The sequence below is a fragment of the Malaclemys terrapin genome, chromosome 3 (assembly GCF_027887155.1).
Source record: "Malaclemys terrapin pileata isolate rMalTer1 chromosome 3, rMalTer1.hap1, whole genome shotgun sequence".
Lineage (NCBI taxonomy): Eukaryota > Metazoa > Chordata > Testudines > Emydidae > Malaclemys > Malaclemys terrapin.
In genome coordinates, this window is record NC_071507.1 from 110102691 (window position 1) to 110123908 (window position 21218).

The following is a 21218-nucleotide window of genomic DNA, read 5'->3' on the forward strand; positions in this document are numbered from 1 at the left end:
AGAACCCGAGGTGGTAGTTGTAGGATGGGATGGAAGGCATAACTGAAGTGATCTGTCCAAGAGAGGAGAGCATCACCCCAGAAGTACTGACCTTGAAATTCCCTGGAGCAGTATATGTTGCACTTCCCATTTGCCCTCCCAAGTTGGGGTTCCCCACTGAGTGGAGATGCTGTTTACTACTGCATTGTGTAACTCACACTTGGGATCAGTGGTGAAATGCTTGCTGAAGCTGTCCAGATTATCTCAGACTCAGAAAAAAATCACACAAAAGAAAAGACACTGACTTCTCATTCTCAGTTTACATCATATCATTCTGTCTTGTTCATGGGTTCCTCATGAGTTTCCAAGAGGATAATGTTGAAGACAACAGCCATCCTCAAACCCCGCTTCCCTCTAAACCTGCTCCCCCTACTCCCCCATCCATGGAACAGGATCTCCCCAGAGCATCAATGTAGAGGCTACTACAAAGGTTGGGGAGAGTATTCCCCTTCTTCCATGTCCTCATCCTAGATCCATATCTCTTTCACTTACAGAAGCAGAGGTCATGACTTGGGAAGAAAATATGTAAATTAAAGAGAGTTTTTGGATTTTTCTGCTACCTCTCAAATATATTCTCCTTTTCAACACTCCTGGAAGTTACTGATTTCTGAAAATAGAAAAAAGCAATGTAATGCAATCTAGCAATGTATGTTTGTTTTCACATTATTCTCATCTCCTTATTCCTTGTATGGGAAAGGGATAAAAACAAGGCACTGTTATTTGAAACAGATTCTTAGATTTTAATGGCAGAAGTGACAATTGTGTTCTCTAGTCCTTCCTACTACATAACATAGGCAGTAGAATTTCACCAAGTGATGCCTGTAATTTATGATTGAGCAACAGTTTTTCTTTAAGATATCAATTCTTGATTTAAAGATTTCAAGTGATGGAGAATCCACCACACCTCTAGGCAAGTTATTCCAATTGTTAATTATCCTTATTGTAAAAAAAAATTGCATCTTATTTCTAATCTGAATTGGTCTAGCTTCTGCTTCCAGGCATTGGACAGTTTTATGCCTTGTCTACTAGATTAAAAATCCCAGTACTGTCAGAAATAAGAACATAAGAATGGCCATACTGCGTCAGACCAAAGGTCCATGTAGCCCAGTATCCTGTCTACCGACAGTGGCCAATGCCAGGTGCCGCAGAGAGAGTGAACCTAATAGGCAATGTTTAAGTGATCTCTCTCTTGCCATCCATCTTCACCCTCTGACAAACAGAGGCTAGGGACACCATTCCTTACCCATCCTGGCTAATAGCCATTAATGGACTTAACTGCCATGAATTTATCTAGTTCTCTTTTAAACCCTATTATAGTCCTAGCCTTCACAACCTCCTCAGGCAAGGAGTTCCACAGGTTGACTGTGCACTGTGTGAAGAAGAACTTCCTTTTATTTGTTATAAACCTGCTGCCCATTAATTTCATTTGGTGGCCCCTAGTTCTTATATTATGGGAACAAGTATAATTATGGGAATAACTTTTCCTTATTCACTTCCTCCACACCACTCATGATTTTATATATCTCTATCATACCCTCCCTGAGTCTCCTCTTTTCCAAGCTGAAAAGTTCAAGCCTCTTTAATCTCTCCTCATATGGAACCCGTTCCAAATCCCTAATCATTTTAGTAGCCCTTCTCTGAAGCTTTTCTAATGCCAGTATATCTTTTTTGAGATGAGGAGACCACATCTGTACGCAGTATTCAAGATGTGGGCGTACCATGGATTTATATAGGGACAATAAGATATTCTCCATCTTATTCTCTATCCCTTTTTGAATGATTCCTAACATCCTGTTTGCTTTTTTGACTGCCGCTGCACACTGCGTGGACATCTTCAGAGAACTAGCCATGATGATTCCAAGATCTCTTTCCTGATTTGTTGTAGCTAAATTAGCCCCCACCATATTGTATGTATAGCTGGGGTTATTTTTTCCAATGTGCATTACTTTACATTTATCCACATTAAATTTCATTTGCCATTTTGTTGCCCAATCACTTAGTTTTGAGAGATCTTTTTGAAGTTCTTCACAGTCTGCTTTGGTCTTAACTATCTTGAGCAGTTTAGTATTGTCTGCAAACTTTGCCACTTCACTGTTCACCCCTTTCTCCAGATCATTTATGAATACGTTGAATAGGACTGACCCTTGGGGAACACCACTAGTTACCCCTCTCCATTCTGAAAATTTACCATTTATTCCTACCCTTTGTTCCCTGTCTTTTAATCAGTTCTCAATCCATGAAAGGATCTTCCCTCTTATCCCAGGACAACTTAATTTACATAAGAGCCTTTAGTGAGGTACCTTGTCAAAGGCTTTCTGGAAATCTAAGTACACTATGTCCACTGGATCCCCCTTGTCCACATGTTTGTTGACCACTTCAAAGAACTCTAATAGATTAATAAGACATGATTTCCTTTTACAGAACCTATGTTGACTTTTGCCCAACAATTTCTGATCTTCTATGTGTCTGACAATTTTATTCTTTACTATTGTTTCAACTAATTTGCCCAGTACTGACGTTAGACTTACCGGTCTGTAATTGCCAGGATCACCTCTACAGCCCTTTTTAAATATTGGCGTTACATTAGCTATCTTCCAGTCACTGGGTACAGAAGCCGATTTAAAGGACAGGTTACAAACCATGGTTAATAGTTCCGCAATTTCACATTTGAGTTCTTTCAGAACTCTTGGGTGAATGCCATCTGGTTCCGGTGACTTGTTACTGTTAAGTTTATCAATTAATTCCAAAACCACCTCTAATGACATTTCAATCTGTGATAATTCTTCAGATTTGTCACCTACAAAGGACGGTTCAGGTTTGGGAATCTCCCTAATATCCTCAGCCATGAAGACTGAAGCAATATAAATACTCTCCCCACGTAGGTACTTACAGTATGTGATCAAGTCACCTCTTAACTTTCTCTTTGTTAAACTAAATAGATTGAGTTTCTTTAATCTCTGCCTGGAAGGTAGGTTTACCAAACCTCAAATCATTCTTAACTCTTTTCTGAAACCTTTCCAATTTGTCAACATGCTTTTAAATTGTGGATACAGAAACTGGCCACAATATTCTAGGAATGTTCTCACTAATACTGTACATAGTAGTAACAACACCTCCCTATTCCTGCTCAATATTCTCTTGCTTACACATACAAACATCACAACTGACCTTGCGTTTTCTGTATATGTAAGACTAGTCTTGTACAGGTCTGGTACAGGTAAAAGGGACATCTTCTTTTTTAAAAATATTTGTATTGTGTGTGTCCAAACAAAATTCCCCATTTTCCAATTAAATCCAGTGGAATTAGGCCCCAATCCTGCAATCGGCTCCCTGTGAATGTATGGAGCTAGTTCCCAAATTGGGACCTCAGTCCTAATCCCCAGTGACTTCAGATTTGCCTGAATAAGAACTGTACATTAATGCTGTGTAACACTGGAACAGAAATAAAAAAGAGGTGACTTCATTAAGGTTAGAAATACACCTTTATCTTGAATGGGTTCTGTTGGGGTTTTTTTAATTGCCATCTCTTTACATTTAAAGAAGTACTTTTTGTTTTCTCAGCAAAACACTAAAACTAAAATGGTGTGTTTTCCTGTTGAATTATTTTACTCTTAGCTGATATTCTAAATTGTGTTGCTTGAAGGACTTCAGTATATTAAAAAAATTGGATTTTTGTCTCTGTTCTGTCCTGTTATTTATAAAGTTTTGACACTTTGAGCTTATGGGACACATACAAAAATCTGCCTAATTTTTTCTCACCCATGCCAACATTCAAAAGATTGCATTTTGAGATGTCAAGGAAACAGATACTTATTTAAAAAGTAAGAAACCTAATTTTTGATACACATAAATAACTGACAATATACTAAAGATCCATTCCCACAACTTCTTGACCAAACAAAAAGTGGGATTTAGCATTATTCTTATACAGAAAATTGAGTTTGTTTTCACAGAATATGGTATACTTGTGATAAAAAAATAATGGCATAACTACTGTGGCAAATAGAATCATAGGACTGGAAGGGACCTCAGGACGTCAGCTAGTCCAGTCCTGTGCACTCGTGGGAGGACTAAGTATTATCTAGACTATCCCTGACAGGTGTTTGTCTAACCTGCTCTTAAAAATCTCCAATAATGGAGATTCCACAACTGCCACAGGCAATTTAGTCCAGTGCTTAACCACCCTGACAGTTAGGAAGTTTTACCTAATGTACAACTTAAACCTCCATTGCTGCAATTTCAGCCCATTTCTTTTTGTGCTATCCTCAGAGGTTAAGAAGAACAAATTTTCTCCCTCCTCCTTGTAACAACTTTTATATACTTGAAAACTATCATGTCCCCTCTCAATCTTTTCTTCTCCAAACTAAACAAACCTAATTTTTTCAATCTTCCCTCATAGATCATGTTTTCTAGATCTTTAATCATTTTTGTTGTTGTTGTTCTCTGGACTTTCTCCAATTTGTCCACATCTTTCTTGAAATGTGCCGCCCAGAACTAGACACAATACTCCAGTTGAGGCCTAATCAGCACGGAGTAGAGTGGAAGAATTACTTCTTGTCTTACTTACAATACATCCCAGAATGATGTTTGCTTTTTTTGCAACAGCGTTACACTGTTGACTCATATTTAGCTTGTGATCCACTATGACCCCCAGATCCTTTTCTGCAGTACTCCTTCCTAGCAGTCATTTCCAATTTTATAAGTGTGCAACTGACTGTTCCTTCTTAAGTGGAGTACTTTGTATTGATTCTTATTGAATTTCATTCTGTTTATTTCAGACCATTTCTCCAGTTTGTCCAGATCATTTTGAATTTTAATCCTATCTTCCAAAGCACTTGCAACCCCTCCCAACTTGGTATCTTCCACAAACTTTCTAAATGTACTCTCTATGCCATTATCTAAATCATTGATGAAGATAGTGAAGAGAACTAGACCCAGAACTGATCCCTGTGGGACCCCACTTGATATGCCCTTACAACTTGACCGTGAACCACTGATAACTACTCTCTGGGAATTTAAGAGTTACTATACTTTGATTCCAGGAATCTGCAGCAACTAAGTTCTAAATGTCAGATGCCTGACAGTTAAAGATTTCAGAATCAAAGTCACAAGTCAGACAATTTCAGTTTTCTGCCATTTTCTTCAGCTCCCCAAATTGTTTCAAAATTAATTCCAGATTAATGCAAATATTACTGCAGAAGTCTGGAGATTGAAATATAGGCCCAAATCTAAGGAATGACCTAAGCAGGCTGCAATTGCAGCCATTGAAAAGATGAAGAGTGATCTCCTCAGTTCTCTTGTATAGATCTCAAGGCACTTTACAAAGGAGGTCTCCATCATTATCCCTGTTTTACAGATGGGGAAACTGAGGCACAGAGTGGTGACTTGCCCAAGAATACCCAGCTTTGTTATCCCCTTTCCCCTCACACCTTGATGTAGAGGTTTTAATGATACATTGATCTGACTATGAGTTTGTTTACTGTGAATGAATGTCTTACTGAAGACGAAGGGTCAAAGTCTGATCATATCTTATGCCAGTCTCAGAATCTGGACAACTAATCTGAAATCATTTAGAAAATTACTCACAAGTGCTCTCACTTTCTTACAGTTTTATAGATGGTGGCTTTCAATGTCCAATCTACTTTAGCCAGGGATTATTTTGAAGATCTGAATCATTTACTCTGAAGTTTTCAAACTCAGACTTATTCTGGTCTGTAGCATATCTGATTTCTCTGGTTAGAGAGAAGACCAAAGCTGAAATATTTCACCCTCCAACATTTCATTACATCTCACTAACCAAGTACAACAACTCAGTATTTACTCTTGCTCAAACGTACTGTGTCCATCCAGGCTTGGATAAAGCAAACAGTACTATTATATTTTAATAGTATATATTATATTATAATTAAAACAAAACACACAGGTCTGGACAAAAAATAAACAACCCCAAATAGTTAGGTCACAAACCGCCACCATTCATTCTCTTACATGGGAGACCTGGAAAAGGGCAATCAGGTTACGAATGATCTTACCATAGCTTTCTAAAATTGTCTCTGTATAATATATAATCACCTTATAAATGTCCAATGAGATTTTGGGACATGACCGTGGGAAAGCAGACTTACCATAGGACTAAAAGGCGATAAAGTACTTGAAATAATAGTGCTAGAAACCACTGAAATCACTTTGGATTTGAAAGAACTCTTCCATTTCCAGCAGGCTGGATTTTAGAAATACCTCTAATTCAGGAGCTGCTTCAAATAATAAAACTGTACCCAGCCGCAGTGTACTTTATTGTAGAATGCTGAATGAGTTCCCTGCCTCTGCTTGTCTGTCATTTCATCTTTTATAAGGTACAGACTAATAAACTCTAAAATCAAAAGGAGCTTGGGACACTGAACTGATGCATGAGATACTGGAGAAAGCATAGAAAAATTGAACAAGCCTTGATTAACATATGCTATTAGGATGTACCAGAGACAATATGATGGCTGTGGTCTCTGCTACTGTGAAAAATGTCCTATATGGGTTATGCCCATATTCAAAAATGTCGTGACCTCATATTCTTCAGAGCACAAAGGATCATTCATCAGTACTGAAAATCTCTTTAAGGGAACCTTTCCAAGGAATAGTTGAAATTGCTGGCATAGCTTAAAAGGACAATGACAAACTAGAGACATTTCTTGTGCTCTGAGATATTTTTATTAAATACTTATGAACAATGTACTTTAAGCCCAGATTTTAGAGGGATGCAATGATGTGTCTTCTCTGTTTTGTTTTGACCCAGGCACCATCTGCTGCTTTTCTGGAGAGCAGAACTCAGTTAATATTACACTTATTTTTGATATATACTCATACTAACTGAGCTTCAAGAACTATATTTTATGACAGGTTTGATCTAATGTGCCAAAGCCAATAGCTGTTACGAAGAAGTGGGTTGTGGTTATGGGTCCATAGTTAAAACAGAGTTGAGTTTTGCACTTAAAGCATGGATTCAACCTCTCCGTGATTTATTAAGAATACGTGTCCTCCCCACAATTACAGAGTCCAGAGTGAATTTTCTGAGATTTTACAAGTAAAAACTTTCATTTGTTTGAACTAAAATTCATTTGAGAATGTGTCCTTTAAGAAAGTTAGCACTTTGTGTCAAACTTTTTTCCCCCAAATGAGCTCAATATCAGAATAAAAGACTCTTCAAAATGTTCATATAGTTAAGATGAATTAAATCTCATGCACAAACTACTTTTGAAAAAATCAGGTTATAATGACACTAACAATTAACAATTGCTATATTTGCTTTATTTAATTGTTAGGATTATACAAATAGGGCTAGGTTGACAACTGAGGTCACTCTCAAGGGAAGCCATTTTGACATTAGAGAAAACTCAGCCCTTCCTCTACAGCTAATCTGTATGCAACAATTCTGTTAGTTGAAATGAGCCAGTGACATGAGAGAAACTGGACTCACATGTCAAAAGTTCTCAGTAGCAGATCACTTGGCCCCATCTGTTACTGCTGCAGGTTGCATGGTCACATGTGCGCTTGGGCATCCAGTACTTGAAAGGCTCCCCATGGTACTGCTGCCTTTGCTACAATATGCACTGAAGTTGCAATACAAGGGAAGTCCTTGCAGCACAGATCTCTTCTTCATGTAGTGCCATTCTCTCTAATGTGGTTCCTTTCCCCCAAAACAGTCCTTTCCCCACCACACTCTACCGAGCCCTATGGACATTTCTGCTTCCTTCTCCTCCCCCCAAATCCCCACTCTCTTCTCCTGACCCCTCAAAGGTTGACAGTACATATCAGCAATTTAGGGTATAATACATTGCTGTAATTCTCCCCAAAACAAGCACTGCAAACCCAGAAAATACAAAAAATTAAGGTTAGATGTTAAAAAGTACAGTATATGGAAATACAAGTTAAGGTGCCCAAACAACCTTAACTCTGCAGTGAAATCATGAGGAAATTTTTCAAAAAAATCTATTGTGTCTTTCAAAATCAGTTTACTCTAACTTGGGTTCAGAGAAGGGCAACTAAAATGATTAGCAAAAAGAAGAACAGGAGTACTTGAGGCACCTTAGAGACTAACAAATTTATTAGAGCATAAGCTTTCGTGGACTACAGCCCACTTCTTCGGATGCATCCGAAGAAGTGGACTCCTGTTCTTCTTTTTGCGGATACAGACTAACACGGCTGCTACTCTGAAATCTAAAATGATTAGGGGTTTGGAACGGGTCCCATATGAGGAGAGATTAAAGAGGCTAGGACTTTTCAGCTTGGAAAAGGGGAGACTAAGGGGGATATGATAGAGGTATATAAAATCATGAGTGATGTGGAGAAAGTAAATAAGGAAAAGTTATTTATTTGTTCCCATAATATAAGAACTAGGGGCCATGAAATGAAATTAATGGGCAGCAGGTTTAAAACAAATAAAAGGAAGTTCCTCTTCACACCGCGCACACTCAACTTGTGGAACTCCTTGCCTGAGGAGGTTGTGAAGGCTAGGACTATAACAGGGTTTAAAAGAGAACTAGATAAATTCATGGAGGTTAAGTCCATTAATGGCTATTAGCCAGGATGGGTAAGGAATGGTGTCCCTAGCCTCTGTTTGTCAGAGTGTGGAGATGGATGGCAGGAGAGAGATCACTTGATCATTACCTGTTAGATTCACTCCCTCTGGGGCACCTGGCATTGGCCACTGTCGGTAGACAGGATACTGGGCTAGATGGACCTTTGGTCTGACCCAGTATGGCCATTCTTATGTTCTTATGGGATCATGAATACTAAAATACAGTAATAGCAATTTTACAGTTATTGCATTGTATCACTACACTTCAAGGATGTGGTTACCAATTATGGGGATTTGTGGCCAGAATGGTTTTATTTCTTTTTGTTTTGGAGTAAATGCTGTGTTTATTTTTGTATTTATATATATTTTTATAGATATTTAGAGCTTTCAATAAGCATTTAAAAATGTGTATGAATATCTAAATTAAATAATTTGAAAAGAGAATGCATAGTTACAGTTTCAGTAGGGCTTTTTCCATAATCAGACATAAGAAGTTACTAACATGGTCTGCTAAATGATCTTAAGATACATTATAGATAGGCTAAAAAAAAGAATGAGCCACAAAATAAGCTTAATTTTTTTTTATTTCTTTCAGGCCTTTCTGTTCTAAAATACGTTGGAGTTAGATTTAGAAAAAGAAAAATAGTAGTGATACCTACACTCCAATCTTTTGGATTTCATGATGAACCCACAACTGCCATGAAAACCAGAATATCATGCTGCTGCTAACATAAAATAATGCTGACACCTATACCTGACACTTCTTCCAAGTAATTATTAAAATTCATTATTTTTAAATATAAAAGGTATGTGCCTAGAACACTTGGTAGTAGGAACACAATCAACATTTATGTTTGCCATGTCTGTTTTTATTTAAATTCAAATTCTGAGCACAGCACTCAGTCTGAGAAGCCAGACTAGGTGCTGAGCAGATACATGGAAGGGTGCGGGGGGAAGAATCCTCACTCTACAATCTGCAGCATGGCTCCAAAGCTCCTCCATAGAGGCTACCTTCAGCCCAAAGACTGAAGAAACTACGTGGGACTGTGACAGGGTATATGTGATGAGGTTAACGGACTATACTGGGCTCAAGCAACCCTACCACCCCTGCAAGGCGTGTCAGGCCTGAAGGGAAGATGTAAAAGGGAAAAGCCCAGCTCAGCTGGTGTCAGACCTAGGAGGAGAGCAGAACCTTGCATGGAGGTGTGGTGTTGGCTGCCTGGAAACAAAGACCAAAAGCTGTGTGAGTTCAGGGGGTGCCCCGGGAGACCAATACAGTGACAGGGACTTTTACACACACCCCATGCCCACTTCGTGAGTCAGATTCTCAGGTCACACCCTTCTCCTGATCTGCCTATGTCCCATTGGCTGGGGAACTTTCACGCCCATGGGAAGAGGGTCTGCATTTGACCTTCTATTCATTTTTGTTGTTTGTTTCTAATCCAGTGGGTTTAATTATGGATGATATACCCTCAATTACAGCAAGGGTAGGGTATAAGTATTTGATGAAATGGAGAACTGGGCTATAGACAACAAAATGAAATTCAGCGAAGACAAATATAAGGCGCCATAGATAATAGAAAACAAATGCACAAATACAGAAGGGAAACTGGCTTGGCAGCAGCACTGCTGAGAAGGATCTGGGAGTTGTGCTGGATCACAATCTCAACATGAGTCAACAATGTGATGCTGTTACAAAAAAAAGCAAACGAAATTTTAGATTGCATTAACAGGCATAGCATGCAAATCACAGGAGGTGATAGTACTGCTCTACTTGGTGCTGGTTAGGTTCAGCTGGAATACGGTGTCCAATTTTGGTCACCGATGTATAGAAAGGATGTAGAGAAACTGGAAAGGATCCAGAGCTGAGTGACAAAGGTGATCAAAGGGAAGGAATGCAAGCCGTATGAGCAAAGGCTGAAGGAACTGGGTATGTTTAGTTTGGAAAAGACGTGATTAAGAGGGGACATGATAGCGGTCTTCAAATATTTGAAAGGCTGTCATAAAAATAACGAAGAAAAGTTCTCTCTTGCCACAGAGAGCCGGACAAGAGGCAATGGGCTCAAACTATAGCACAGCAGATTTAGATTAAATCTCAGGAAAAACTTCCTAACCCTAGTAACAGAATCACAATGGAACAGACTGCCTAGAGTGGTCCTTCACTGGAAGTTTTCAAAAGGAGGCTGGATAGCCATCTGTCTTGAATGGTTTAGACACAATAAATCCTGGATCTGGGAAGAGGGTTAGACTAGATGACCCTTGTGATCCCTTCTAATCGTATGGTTCTCTGACCCAGGGTGAGAAAGGGAATATTATTGCCTTTTCAGCCTTCTCAGGATATTCCATGAAGTTTCAGGTATGAGCATGGGGAATGAGGTGAATCAAGGGGGAAGCCATGGAGATGCACTGTCTCAACACACCCAACCCATGAAACTTGTAAGGAAATTTAATCCTGACTCAATTAACTTACCTATCTTTCTCCTCCATGATGTAGATAACTTCCTTTAGGAGGGTGGTTCTAGGGGAGATAGTAAACATGGATTTTGGGATGGACAGTGCAAAGATGGGCCACGAGCCACTGCAGAGGCAGAGGGCCTCCCTGGAGCTCAAGAAATCCATGAATTTTGTGGTCTGAAATGCCAGCCCTCCCAACAGAAGAATGTGTAAGCTCCAATTGTAATTATTGCCCATTTAGTGGATAACATAGTCCTATATTAGCAAGATCTTAGAAGAGCATTCTGAGTACTTTGTAATGATATTAATAAGTTTTACCTGATATCTCCGTAAGCGCGGCTGTATGATGACTCTCTGCAAACTTCACAAATACAACTTCATTTCTAAAATCATCAATTCCTTGAAATGATAAATCCAAATGTTTTCCTTGTAGGAGTTCTTCTACTGCATCTTTGCTTTCTAAAAGAGCACCAACTGCTCTGTGAAGGGAAGAAAAATCTCTTTGATATAGTAATAATTTAATTTTTTGTATGTCTTCCATTCAGGGACCTCAAAATTTTATTAATTAAGCTTCACAACACCTTTGTGTTACTTTATACCTATAACAGTGCTATAAGTATTATTTGCCCCATTTTATAGAAAATGAAACTGAGACAGACTTGCCCAAGGTCACAGAGCAAACGTTTATTAAAGCCTCGAGTAGAGTATTTTGTTTTGTGAGTGGTTACCAATGTATCCACTCCTTATTGTTCATACACCTTCCCTGCCAAAACTCCCTATCAGAATGTAGATGCTGTTGAGAAAATATTTATTTTCCAGGAACACATGGTTACACTTAACCATACACTCTCCAGAAACAAGGGTGTTAGAGGTGTAACCTTCTGCCCAGAAGAGACTCAGCTAATTAGTCCAGGGTTGGGAACCAGGGAGAAGGAATCACAGTTGTTAAAAACGGCTCTGTATCTAGGAAGTAGAACAGAGGCCTTCCTGAGACTGTCTGGAAGAGGAAGCTAAGAACCCAGCATAGCACAGAGTGTGGGGGTTGCCAGAGAGAGCTATGTCAGATTACACCTGAGGATCTGGTCCCAGGTGATGGTGCTGTAAATATGACTGACCATGGCCACACCTTGGGCTAGCCTGGCATCAGTGCAGTGCAGTCCCAGATTGTTAAACAGAGATCTGATGTTGGGGAAGCATCGTAGGCGCAATGAGGTCTTTGATTGCCACACACAATCAAAAACATTCTTCAAATGCATATTGAGGGAACAATAAAGATATTAGAGAGCTGGTGAGACTATGTGAGTCTCATAACCAGTTTCTGAAACTCAATATATAACTAGTTGTGTAAAGATGCATACTGCATTGCTCTTTAAAGGCAATATCCTGATCTCATTTAAGTCAATGGCAAATCTCCCTCTGACTCTAAGGGACCAGGATTTGAGCATAAATGTGCGCCTACAGAATTTAAAATTTTCAAATGCACATGTTCAGTACTCAGCCAACATTAATTCCTGTGACAAAATCCAAGCATTGGGCACATCTTTAAGGAAGTCTCATGAACACTGAACAACTTCTGTCTCTGTTCTAGCTCTACAGCTCTGCTCCTTGCTTTGAATTAACTGAGCTTGTGTCATTTACTAACAGTCAACAGGACAGTTCCAACAATCAAAGGGAAAAAATTCTCTTTTTCAGTTTGCTTACTTTGTGTATTGTCATTTTCATTGTTTCCCTTTGTGACTAATTTGTCAGTTTTTCCATTTTTATGTCTCTTTCACAGAGCAACAGAGAATTTTTTTTTAATTAAAAAATGTAAAACCACAAAAATTGGGGGACATAATGACAGGTGTAATACCACAAAATACTATTTAACTCGTTTTTTAAAACAGACTAGATTATGTTTTTTTAACTCCTGTGCATCACATCTAATAAGAATTGCTTACTGTATATATGCAACTCTGCATTTTCAAACATAAGTTTGTTCTTTTAAAATTAATATTTTTTAAATATGCACTGCTCATTTAAGTCTGAAATTTCAAAGCACAGTCATTTTTTAGGTACCCCACACAAAAGATTGGGGTCCCCTGCCAAATTGCTGCTCAGGGGGAAGAATATTTTTGTTCACTCTTTCAAGAACTATTTTGCTCAAACTTTCCAGAAATCTTCAGTGTACTGGCCAAATTCCAACGTTACTACTTAACATTCTGCTTCCCTAATTTGTCCTGAAATTTCAATTAAATATGGCATTTTACTTCACCTCCTATCCTAAACTATTGCATAACGTTACTGTGTTCTGTTAAACAGATGCTGTGTTTCATTCCAGTGAAAGGATGCTTGAAAGGATCCTTTGTAACAGTTTGTATATCATTGTAATCTATTTACAAGGCACTTTGGGATTCTTTGGGATAGGAAGCACTATTACTTTCCTTACTTTATCTTGTTGATAATAGGAGATAAGTGACATGCAGGTATAAGAATAAATGTATGCTTTAGTTGAGAAACAAGATCTGTTAGCATTTTAATAACCATTTTCAATAGATATTTTTGTATATGTGAAATGGTTGTACTTATCTTGAAATGACCTTCAGATTCAAGGAAGTAGAGAGATCAATGAGTACATTTTTAGTGCCATAAAGGCAATAAGACATGCAACTCAGTGATGGAAGTTGTATTGTATGTGGTATTCCCCACCTACTGCAATGATTTTTTTCCTTAGCTATTGTCAATGAAATATTAACCTTTTACTTCACTGATGGGATGTTGACTTTATAGTCACTAGGTGGCAGTAATTACCTGTAAAATAGATACATGCTTAGGCTATGTCTATACTGCACACCACTGTGGCACTGCGTAGGGCACATGTAGCTACACACCGCAGTAAAAAGCAGGCTGTGTCCATGAATCAGTGTGTAGCTACACACATCAGTGAAAGGCCCTGGAACTGGGCAGGCAGCAAGAAAAAGTTGTAGCAGCTCCACACTGTCTACCCCGTCAGAGCTTTTCCCCCAGCTGGAGTCTTTCACTGTGGTAGAGAGAGCCTCTGGCAACTCCCTGTGTCAGGGAAAGGCTCCAGCAGCTGCGAGCTGACAGATCCTTTCCCCTCTGCCCTGCCAATATCTTTCCCTCCTGCTGGAGTGTTTCCCTGTGGAGCGGAAAGGCTTCAGCAACTCCCAGCAGTAGAGAGAGACTCCAGCAGCAGGTCACAACACTGCTAAAAAGTATCTGTGTAGAAAGGGGAGGTATTGCTTGGATGTATAAGGAGCCACATAGGGGGCTTATATATACCTTAAGGATTCAAGCATGTCTTTACTCACCTACGCAGTCCCTCACTGTCTACGCTGCTATTTATACACATGCTAGGAAGGCATGCAGTGTATGTACTCTATACGCTGATGTAAGGAGTCTGCAGTGTACCCTTAGAGGCACTGATAGAATCTACATTGTTTATTTTGATCTATCTTTAGTATTTGGTCTAGATAATACTTAGTCATGCCGTGAGTGCAGGGACTGGACTAGATGACATCTCAAGATCCCTTCCAGCCCTATGATTCTTTTTATAAGCAAGCTATCACCATGGCAACTGAGAACTTTCGTATCTTATCAGGTCTAGTAGGTTATTTCATTCATTATGCCCACACATACACTTACCTACACGGGTGTGTGTACATTCTTATAATCATATCTGAACAGCACTCCCCTCTACTTTTCCAATGTCTCTATGGTACTGGGGGCTTGGGTGAGAATTAGATGGTTGACTGAAACCTAGTTAAGGTAAAAAGTGATGTTGGCTGAATTAGGAACACATCTAGAGGTAACAGCAGATGTGATATGTTCTTTTCATTAGGGTATCCTTGCCAATTTTTAAAATGAAGTTTGCAACCTTCACCATATGAATAAAACCTGTAAGTTTCTGGATGCCCAGATAGGATCAGTGGACAATCGTACTTTTACTCATCTGTGCTTGACAAAGGGGTCTGACTGTTCCTTATGCATGTACACCTCCCTAGTCACTCAGGCCTTTTCTACCACCAGGCTGGATTACTGCAATGTGCTCTACATGGAACTATACATGAAGATGTCTCACAAATTTCAGCAAGTGCAGATTCAGCTGCCTTTCTTTGCAGGATATTACAAATGAAGCATATTAGCCTACTGTTCCACAGGCTGCTAGTGGCTGCTAATTTGTTTCAGGTCCTGGTTACCTTAGACATGATCTCTTTTTTTTTTTTTGTGCCTTATGCAAACAGTTGACATCAACTGGGACATCAAGCTGACAGTCTCTAGATTTTTGCATCTGGGAACTGGTAATACACAATTTTCAAAAGAGGGCCTTTAACAGTGGTACTGGGTCCCCCATTAACTGAATATATCTCACAAGCCCATCTATTGACTCAGGTTTTGCCTGATGGATAGGCTGTGAAGGATCAGTTTTGGATTAGAGCAGAGTCTTTTCAGTTTGGCTTTGTCTCATTGAAGAATTAGTTGTATGTGATTTTATAATGCGTGTGTTTGTCTCAGGGGTGAAAGTAACTTAAAGGACTTGCCGGTACTCCAGAGTCCTGAGGAGGGGCAGGGCCTCAACAGGAAGAGGCGTGGCCTCCATCAGAAGAGGCAGGGCCTTTAAATCCTCAGGCCCTTTAAATCAGGATTTAAAGGGACCGGGGCTAGGGCTGTGGTAGCAGCAGCTGGGAGCCCCGAGTCCTTTAAATCACCCCCTGAGCTCCCAGCTGCAGAGGTGGCTAGGAGCCCTGGGATTCGGGGGCCATTTAAAGGGGGTGATTTAAAGGGCTCAGGGCTCTAGCTGCTGCTACCGCAGCAGAGCCCCGGGCCCTTTAAATTGCCGACAGAGCCCCGGGGCTCCAGCAGCAGGGGCCGGGGCTCCGCCTGCCGCTCCGCTCCAGGGCCCTTTAAATCGTCTCTGGAGCCCTGCTGCTGGAGCCCTGGGGTAGCGGCGGCAGGGCTCCGGCAGCTATTTAAAGGGCCCGGGGTGGTAGAGGCAGCGGGAGCCCCGAACCCTTTCAATAGCCACCAGAGCCCTGCCGCCGCTATCCCAGGGCTCCAGCAGGCTCTGGGGGCTATTTAAAGGGCCCGGGGATCCCACTGCCTTTATCTCCCAGGCCCTTTAAATTGTCCCTGGAGCCCTGGGCTAGCGGCAGTGGGGCTCCAGCAGCGATTTAAAGGGCCTGGAGCGGTAGCGGTGGCAGGAGCCCTGGGCCCTTTAAATCACCACCCAAGCCCCGCCGCCACTACCCCAGGGCTCTGGCAGCGGGGCTCTGGCAGCAATTTAAAGGGCCCTGGGCTCCAGCCCTTTAAATTGCTGCCTGAGGAAGCCGGTCCACCCCAGTATGGAGCACCAGCTCTTGCTGGCAGGGGTGGCAGGTTTGTAGAAATGTTGATGGTGCCCAGAACCTGCCCCTGCCCAAACTCTGTCCCCCCCCCCAAAAAAAATCCACCCCCCACCAGCCCAAGGCTCTGGGAGGGAGTTTGGGTGGGGGAGGAGGTCTGGAGTGTAGGCCCTGGGCTGGGGCAGGGGACTGGGTGCAGAAGGGGTGCAGGGTGGCCCTGGGAGGGAGTTTGGGGATGGGAGGGGGTGCAGATGGAGGGGATGCAGGTTCTGGGAGGGAGTTTGGGGATAAGAGCGGGTGCGGAGGAGAGAGTGCAGGGGTGAGGGCTGTGGAGTGTGGCTGGAGATGAGGGGTTTGGGGTGTAGGAGGGGACTCAGGGCTGAGGCAGAGGGTTAGGGTGCATGGGAATGAGGGCTCTGGCTGGGGCTAGAGATGAGGGGTTTGGGATGTTGGAGAGGCTGGGGGTGTGGGCTCTGGGGTGGGGCAGGGCTGGGGATGAGTTTGGAGTGCAGGCAGGCTGCCCTGGGACTGGAGCCAGAAAGGAGGACTCCCCCCAGCCCTCTCCCCACCAGCAGCAGCGAGCTCTAGGGTAGGGACCCCTTCTCCCCCCCGGCAGCACACTCACCCCCACCACTGTCACTGCACGTGCTCCTAGAGCCACTCTCAGGTCCAGGAATCTCCCTCACCTCCCCTGTGGTGGGTGCCATGCCGGGGGGGCTGCCATCACATGTGTGCCTCCTCCCCTGCTGCTGCCCCTCACTGTAGCCTCACTGGGGGTGGGGGATGGGGCTGCCCCTTGCCCAGTGTGGGGCAAGAGCGGTGACTGCGGGCAGGAGGGGTGGCTGTACTGGTGGAGGGTCCCACCAGAAAATGAAAGGGTCTGAGGGGGAAGGGCAGCCTGTCCTGGCCGTAGTGTAGGGGGGCACTAGGACCCTGCAGTGGCAGTTAATGCAGGCAGGCAGCCTGGAGCTGCAGGGGACAGGGAGAGACAGGCTCTGCTCCAGGACCCAGGGAGGTGCACAGGGGCAGCAAAGGGGTGCCGGGGGGCACTCAGGGGAGGCGCGGGGGGCAGGAGGTGGGGCCACGGGAGAGACCCAGCCCCGAATATTCGTGGAGCCGGGCCCCCGACCCTCAATATTGCTGGAGCCAGGAGCCCATATAACTCGCTGCTGCTGCTTCTTGCTGGTACACCGTTCCAGGGCTTACTTACACCTCTGGTTTGTCTGTAGGTGGATTTAATAAATTGGTTTTCTAGCCAATCAGTTTTCTAGCCAATTTAACATTTTTCTGTATCCTACCTTAACATTTTTATAGCTCTCCGAATTGCTCTCTAAGTGTAGAGTGGATGGGACAAACCCTGGTCACTATACCCAAGCAAATATTCCTAGAAAATTCAATATTAATATAAATGAACAAGCAAGATTTGACTCCTATATTCCTATTTTTCCATTTATAAAGTGTTTCAAGTAACATTTAAATATGACTTATTCTGACTGAAACAAAAGATTACTGTTACATGGTACTGTTATCTATTTTTAAACTCAGTTCAATTAACATTCAGAGATAATGAGACAGGAGATTTACAATGATCTCTAGATTTCAGAGCTGGGTGAGGAAATAATGACAAGAACAAAACATCCCTCTAGGAATATGTAAAATGAATTTTAGGAGCTGTCCATGTTTTTTCTGAATTATGTAATCTAAACATTATGACAATTAAGTATGGATCTCAGCTCTTTTCTAAATTGTTAATTTAAAAGTCTCTGACAAAAACAAAGTTAATATAAGCAAAGCAAATTAGAATCTTTTCAACTGTTCATATATGCGTGCTGAGGGGGTCAGATATGGGGTATATCTGTTTGTTTTTCTTTTCTCTATTCTATGATTTTATTTTTAAGTTACCAATTGTTTGCTGTAACATTGAGATGTGAGAGCAACTTAGGGCCAAGATGTACCTTGTTGAAACCAAACTTGTTAAAAGTTATTTAACACTTTGTCTCCTTCTGTAAATCTAGTGGCGTTCTGTACACGAAATTAGTGAAGTATATAAAAGCAAAAAAAGCACAGTTAAACTTTTCACTCTTTAATCTTTTGAAAGAATGGATTTGAACACATGCAGGAAAGAACTAAAAACCTTCATTCTCTACTGTAAGCAATCTAGAGCATTATTATTATTAAATGCCCACATCACCGACTCACGATCAAGCTCCCATTGTGTAAGACCTATATATCTATGTAAAAAACATACATTCCTTGTCCAAAGAGACTACAGTGCAATTAGACAAAGTAAACTGAAAGAGACAGTTAACATGTAACAGTCAAAGGTACTTCAGTTACATTTTTTAACTGTGGTTTCCTCAAGCCATATTCCCATCCTAGAACCATATTTTTTTTTCCTCTGCACAGACACCTCAACCAATATGTTCCGCTATTGTTGAACCAACATGCCCTTCTTTCACCCAGCCATCTCACAGAAATTTTTATTTTGCTTTAAATGCCTCCTATTATATTGTATTACTTTCAGCTTTTGTTTTATTTTAATGCCAGTTATCTCCTTTTTCTCTGCATCTCTCTTCCAGGATCAATCTCTAATTAGCAGTTAACCCCATATTGCCCCCACTTCTTGAACTTTCCCAGTTTAGCTCAATTAACAATTCTGCTGACTTCAGCAGGATGTGAAATCACCTAGAGTCATTGAGAGCATGCTTCCACTACACAACAGCAGCTGCCCTAAAGCAGCAATGGCCTCCTTGAGCCATTGCCCAGGGCAGGAGGAAGCTCGTGCTCCTGCTCTTGTATTTCAGGGGACAGAGGATTTGGGGGGATAAGAGGGTGCCCAACAGGTCTAGACTGGCCTGTTCTCCCTGCTGTTCTTTCCTGCTGGCTACCTCTGTATCTCTCCCATCAGGGGAGCAGGGTCTTTTACATAAGGCTATGTTGATGTCACGGAGGTCATGGAAGTAGAGTTACCATATTTAAACATTAAAAAAAGAGGACACTCCATGGGGCCCGCCCCTTACCCACCCCAACTCCACCCCTTCCCTGCTCCTTCCCCAAAGTCCCCGCCCCAACTCTGCCCCCTCCTCTGAGCGCCCTGCATTCCCCCTCCTCCCTCCCAGCCACGCGAAACAGCTGCCCGAGCGCTACCAGCTTCACGGTTTGCCGGGCAGCCTCCAGACCCTGCGCCCCCAGCCAGCGCAGCCGGAGCCCGGGAGGGGAAGCGCCCGGCCTGGGGCGCAGGGTCTCTAGAGGTCTGGGGGCTGCCCGGCAAACCGTGAAGCCGGTAGCGCTCGGGCAGCTCCGCTCTTCAGCTGCACAGAGCTGAGGTGTCTGGGGGGAGCTGCAGGCGGATTCCCCCTGGCGGCTTCACGGTTTGCCGGGCAGCCCTCAGACCTCCAGACCCTGTGCCCCCGGCCAGGCGCTTCCCCTCCCTGGCTCCGGCTGCGCCGGGGAAGCTAAAGTCAACTAGCTACATAAGTTGGTTGACCTAGAGGAAAAACAAAAAGCAGCTGTCAGCCAGCAGAGGGGAGCTACTACCTGTGCTAACTCACAGCAGAAAGAGAGATGAAAAACCAGGCCTAACGAGGAGCTGCAGAACTGGACATGGATGGATAACTCTGCCTAAATAAAGGATTGTAAGGTGGTGAGAGAACTGAAACCCTTTCATCTCCCACAGGGCCCACTGCACACTTTAGTTTCAACTCAGAATTAAAGGGTTAAGCATACACCAAAGTATATTATTCTGAACATTCCCAAGTGCAGGTATATGATCAGTCTCAGGAAATTTAGAATTGTTACCCTTTATACATGTTAAAATGAGGTCTTCTTCCCTGAACTTCCCTACAACCAAAGAAATAGATTTTTAATGCACATAATTTAACAGCAAAACACTTACGTGCCAACTTCTTCTTCATTGGATAAATGCATCACTAACAGCGTGACATGTAAGGAGCCATAACGAATCATTGCTTGGGAAAGTCTGTGATCCTTTTGTACAACTATATCTTGGACAGCCTGAATACCTCTTGTAATCTAAGAGAGACAAGAAATACACAAAAACAAAACTAGACATTATAGTTTTTCTATCCCACAATACAAGCAAGAAAGAAAACAAAATCAGATGTTTGCATAAAAACTCTGCAAGCAGACACAAGTTTCATCATCTTCTTGATAGAGTTTTGTTAATCTGCCTGAGTAAACTCAAAGTGGGTAGTAAGTAAGGGAGTTATTATTGTATGGCTGCACATCCCAGAGTAGCTCAGTAGTAGCTTGTCCTCAGCAGAAACATGCTAATTCCTGGAACAGTTTAAGGCAGTTGCTCTCAACCTTTCCAGACTACTGTACCCCTTTCAGGAGTCTGATTTGTCTTACGTACCCCCAAGTTTCATCTCACTTAAAAACTACTTGATTACAAAATAAGATATAAAAATACAAGTGTCACTCACAGCACACTATTACTGAACAATTACTTTCTTATTTTTACCATATAATTATAAAATAAACCAATTGGAATATAAATATTGTACTTACATTTCAGTGTATAGTATATACAGCAGTATAAACAAGTCATTGTCTATATGAAATTTTAGTTTGTGCTAACTTTGCTAGTGCTTTTTATGTAGCCTGTTGTAAAACTAGGCAAATATCTAGATGAGTTGATGTACCCCCCCTGGAAGACTTCTACATACCCCCAAAGGTACACGTACCCCTGGTTGAGAACCATTGGTTTAAGGTGCTTCACTCTTCCCCAGTGTTGTGCTGTCAACATACTAAATTAGAGGCTTCTGCAAGAACTTCCTCCACCAGCCTATGAT

The 21218-nt window shown here is 41.9% G+C and overlaps 1 protein-coding gene across 5 annotated transcripts in view; it reads right to left on the reverse strand.

Annotated features, from left to right (window-relative positions):
- The window catches only part of AKAP7 (A-kinase anchoring protein 7), a 165676-nt gene that overhangs the window by 121700 nt on the left and 22758 nt on the right, over window positions 1-21218 (reverse strand). For all 5 annotated transcript variants that reach the window (XM_054022686.1, XM_054022689.1, XM_054022687.1 and 2 more), the window contains exons 4-5: window positions 20300-20436; window positions 11381-11541 (exon numbers count right to left, since the gene is read on the reverse strand). In XM_054022686.1, the coding sequence (XP_053878661.1) occupies window positions 11381-11541; window positions 20300-20436 (298 nt within the window). The remainder of the gene's footprint in view (window positions 1-11380; window positions 11542-20299; window positions 20437-21218) is intronic.